Source organism: Arachis duranensis, chromosome 3 (genome assembly GCF_000817695.3).
Source record: "Arachis duranensis cultivar V14167 chromosome 3, aradu.V14167.gnm2.J7QH, whole genome shotgun sequence".
NCBI classification, from domain to species: domain Eukaryota; kingdom Viridiplantae; phylum Streptophyta; class Magnoliopsida; order Fabales; family Fabaceae; genus Arachis; species Arachis duranensis.
In genome coordinates, this window is record NC_029774.3 from 70286365 (window position 1) to 70291495 (window position 5131).

The 5131-nt window shown below is 37.8% G+C and overlaps 1 protein-coding gene across 1 annotated transcript; it reads right to left on the reverse strand.

The window, feature by feature from the left end:
* Positions 1–449: 449 nt before the first annotated feature.
* LOC107479227 (uncharacterized) lies at positions 450–1070 on the reverse strand. Its single transcript, XM_016099375.1, has one exon. The coding sequence runs from the start codon at positions 1068–1070 to the stop codon at positions 450–452; it is 621 nt and encodes a 206-aa protein (XP_015954861.1).
* Between the last annotated feature and the right edge of the window lie 4061 nt (positions 1071–5131).

Below are 5131 nucleotides of genomic sequence, written 5' to 3' on the forward strand. Positions count from 1 at the left end.
TTTGTTGGTTTAGAAGCTATACTTACAACACGATTATATTTGTGAATTTCTTTACCAATAAAAATATGATCGTCAACTACCTCATTCATTCATGGGTTCAGCCTTCTCTGTTGCTGTCTTGAGGGCTTTGCACCTTCCTCAAGTAGGATCTTTTGCATGTACATTGAAGGACTGATTCTCTTTAGATTTGCAAGTGTCCAACCTATAACATCCTTATTTTGTTTCAGCACTTGGATTAACTCCTCTACTTGTTCCTCATTCAGGTTTGAGTTAATGATTACTGGGTATGTATTGTTATCTCCCAAGTAAGCATATTTCAAACATGGTGGTAGAATCTTAAGTTCCAACTTTTGTGCTTCCGATTCCATCTTGCTTGGCCTATCCAACATGACTGATTTATCCATAGCCACTAGTGGTTGCTCACCATATGAGACTTGTTGATCTTGCTCTTAGGTTTCTTCACATTGTTCCTCCTCTAGGAATCCTTGAACCAAGTTTTCAATGGTATCCAGCATCATGCATTCACTAATGACTTCCTTGGGGCAGCTCATTGCCTTGAAGACATTAAAAACTATCTTCTCTTCATGTAATCTCAAGACTAGCTCCTCTTTTTGAACATCAATTATAGCTCCAGCAGTAGCTAGGAATGGCCTTCCTAGGATGATAGATGTGCTGGCTTCTTCCTCCACGTCAAGCACAACAAAATAAGCTGGGAAGATGAATTCTCCCACTTTCACCAATAGATCTTCCACCACACCATAGGGGAATTTAAACGTTCTGTCAGCCAATTGAAGTGCCATTCTTGTTGGCTTGGCTTCCTCTATTCTCATTCTTTTCATCATGGCCAAAGAAATGAGATTTATGCTTGCTCCGAGGTCACATAATGCCTTCTCAACGTTCATATCCCCAATGATACATGGGATTTGAAAACTCCCAAGGTCTTTCAATTTCTGGGGGAGCTTCTTTTGTATTATAGCACTGCACTCTTCAGTAAGTACCACAGTTTCTTTCTCACCCCAGTTTCTTTTCCTTGTCATAAGTTCTTTTAAGAACTTGGCATAGAGCGGCATTTTCTCTAGTGCCTCAGCAAAGGGTATGATCATCTGGAGCTTCTTGAAGATTTTTAGGAATCTAGAGAATTAGCTGTAATCTAGAGAATTAGCTGTCTTTCCCAACCTTCCTCATCCTTTGTGGATAGGGTGCTTGTCGCACATAAGGCTTCAGAACTTGCTTTGGTGAGGATGGTGCAGAGGTCTTTTCTTCTTCTTGGTGGCTTTGACTTGAGGGGTGTTTCTTCTACAACCTTTCCACTTCTTAGTGTTATGGCCTTGTACTCTCCCCTTGGGTTAGCCATGGTGTCATTAGGAAAAGTATGTGTGGACATAGGTATTTGCTTAGATAAGCTCCCTAATTGTGCCTCCAACTTTGAAATCGCTACCCCTTGATTCTTTATGTTGGATCTGACATTTTCCTGGTTAACATCTATCTTTTTGTCAGCCTGCAGCTGTCTTTTCAGGATAGTGGAGATAGTTTTGGTCAGTTGTGTTGACAATTATGCTATGGCTGCCTCCAATTTTGAGAAACTGCTGTTGGTTTCACATGGTTGCATGGTGGGGGTTGATGTATCTTGGTGGTGGTTGTTGTGTGTTTGCTGTTGATGACCGAAATTCACTACCCACATATAATGAATCCGTTCTTTGGCAAGCGCACCAAATTGTCGTCAAGTAATAACCCACAATGGAGTAGGATTGTATCCACATAGATTAATTGGATTAAGCAATCAATAGTTGATTAATTATCCTAGTTAGACGATTCAATTTTGAGTGATAAGCAACAAGAAAACTAAATGACATGAAAATAAAGGAAAGCAATAAAGTGCAAGAAAGTAAATGGCAAGGAAAGTAAAGTACAAGAAAGTAAAGTATTGGAAATGTAAAGTGCAGAAAATGTAAATAACCACAAAGTAAATAAAAGAAAAAAAGATAAAATAAACATTAGGATCAAGAGATGTTGCATTCTTTGGATTAATTGATTTTGTCTCATCTTCAATCATGCAACCCATTGACCTCTTGGCAATCATGATTGATTGAGCCCCAATTCCTTGGTAACTCAATCTCTTAAATCTTGATCAATAGCCAATTCCTTAGTCTAATTGCTCATGAGAAGAGATGAAGCTTGTTCCCTAATTATACCACACATCCTCATAGGTCCAAGTAGAGGGAGGATTATATGTCACCAAATCCAAATACCAAAACCCAAATCCTACTCAAGTGTGAAAAAGGATTTCAAGCATGGTTTTATAATTCCTCTTCCAAGGTTCTCATAAAACCTAAATACACTCAATCTCTTTTCCAAGATAATTGAATGCTAGAATGAAGAATGAAATCCCTTCTAGTAAATCAAAGAGAGATGAAGAGAAGAAGAATAAAAACAATCAATCCTTTGAAAAACAATAGAGCTCTCTTTCCCAATGGAAAGAGTTAGTAATTCATAACTAAAATATTTACAAGTAAGAAAATGGGAGAGGAGAAGAGAATGGTGGGAAGGAGGGTGACGAACGAATTTTTGCTAGTGAAGAATTTACAAATAAAGCCTCGTTGAAAGTATAGCTTCTAAACCAACAAGAATCCTTTCCTACAAAAGCTTGGTTGTCACAAGTAACAAACCCTAATAAAATTGATAACCGAAGTATTTAAACCTCGGGTCGTCTCTCAAGGAATTGCAAGGAGATGTGTTATCTTTGGTTATGAGAAGAATATCTTTTTGGGTTTTTGAAAGGTTTGAACAAGCAATGTAAATGACAAGGAAGTAAACTAATTATCATGAAAACCCTTGCAAGGTATAAGAACTAGACGTCCTATCCTAGTTATCCTTATCAATTGTGATAAGAATTGGCTTTTGCTCCTACTTGGTCAACTTCTAACTATGAAGGTATGTTAAGTGGATAAATCAATTTGATTCCTCAAGTCCTAGTCAATTACTAAGAAAAGACTAGAGTTAGGGGGATTCAAATGAATCAGCAAAGAATTTCAATTTTCAACTAATAAGGAGTTTGATAAATCAAGTGTCTCCAATTACTCAACACAAGCTAAGAATGTAAAAAGCTAAATTAAAATCATAAATATGAAATACCTCAAATTGCATTAAATAAAGAAATCAAATCTAACATGGAGTTCATAAACAAATAAAAGAGAAACTAAATTAAAAGAACATTGAACCTGGAATTCAGAAGAAGAAGAAATCCTAATCCTAAAACCTAAGAGAGAGGAGAGAGCCTCTCTCTCTCTAGAGAACTACATCTAAAACCTAAAATTGTGTGAATGAAAAATGTTTGAATGAATGGATTGATTCCCCCACTCTGTAGCTCTAATCTGTGTTTTCTGGGTCGAAAACTGGGTCAAAACTAGCCCAGAAATCGCTGGGGGTGATTTCTGATACGTATAGGTCGCGGCTCCTGCGTGCGTACGCGCCAAGTGCGTGTGCACACCGATGGGAATTTTGCAGATGCGCGCTTCCAAATGTTTTGCGTGTGCGCGTCCCTGATCGCCAGGTCAACTATGGAAAGTTATATATTGTTATGAAGCCCAAGATGTTAGCTTTCTAACGCAACTAGAACCGCCTCATTTAAACATCTGTAGCTCGAGTTATGACCGTTTAAGTGTAAAGAGATCAGGGCTGACAGCTTTGCAGTTCCTTCGGCTTCTTCTATTCCTTCCACTTTTGCATGCTTCCTTTCCATCCCCTAAGCCATTCCTGCCCTGTGATCTCTAAAAACACTTAACACACATATCAAGGCATCAAATGGTAATGAGAGAGGACTAAAATTAGCTAAATTATGACCAAAGAAACATGTTTTCAATCATAGCACAAAATCAGGATGGAAAATGCAAAACATGCGAATTCAGTGAATAAGTGTGAGATTAGTGGATAAAATCCACTCAATTAGGTACAAGATGTGCCAAAAAATAGTGGTGCATCAAATCTCCCCACACTTAAACATTAGCATGTCCTCATGCTAAGCTTAAGAAAAGCTATAAGAGTGAAGAGGAATGGTAGAGAGTATGAAATGCAACCTATCTATATGAATGCAGCTACATGCAAAATTTTTTTACCTATTTGGGGAAAAGTATACAAATCCATCAAGAAGAAATATGAACTGGATCTCTGATGAGCGGATAATTTATACGCTTTTTGGCATTGTTTTTAGTATGTTTTTAGTATGTTTTAGTTAGTTTTTATTATATTTTTATTAGTTTTTATTTAAAATTCACTTTTCTGGACTTTACTATGAGTTTGTGTGTTTTTCTATGATTTCAGCTATTTTCTGGCTGAAATTGAGGGACCTGAGTAAAAATCTGATTCAGAGGCTAAAAAGGACTGCAGATGTTGTTGGATTCTGACCTCCTTGCACTCGAAGTAGATTTTCTGGAGCTACAGAGGCCCAATTGGCGCGCTCTCAATTGCGTTGAAAAGTAGACATTCTGGGCTTTCCAGCAATGTATAATAGCCCATACTTTTCTCGAGATTTGATGGCCCAAACAAGCGTTTCAAGTCAGCTCAATAATTTTGGCGTTAAACTCCATGAAAAGTCTCTACACGAAAATGCTTCAATGCTCAGCCCAAGTACACACCAAGTGGGCCCGGAAGTGGATTTTTATGTCATTTACTCATCTTTGTAAACCCTAAGCTACTAGTTCTCTACAAATAGAACCTTTTGCTATTGTATTAGACATCTTTTGATCACTTTAGATCTTAGGATCACCTTTGGACGTCTAGTTCTTAGATTATGGGAGGCTGGCCATTTGGCCATGCCTAGACCTTGTTCTTATGTATTTTCAATGGTGGAGTTTCTACATACCATAGATTAAGGTGTGGAGCTCTGCTGTACCTCGAGTATTAATCCAATTACTATTGTTCTTCTATTCAATTCGGCTTATTCTTGTTCTAAGATATCACTTGTTCCTCAACTTGATGAATGTGATGATCCGTGACACTCATCATTATTCTCACCTATGAACGTGTGCCTGACAACCACCTCCGTTCTACCTTAGATTGAGTGGATATCTCTTGGATCCCTTAATCGGAATCTTCGTGGTATAAGCTAGAATTGATGGTGGTATTCAAGAGAATT

Coding starts and splice junctions, on each gene's coding strand:
- LOC107479227 (XM_016099375.1), bottom strand. CDS start 1,070: ATGCCGCTCTATGCCAAGTTCTTAAAAGAACTTATGACAAGGAAAAGA.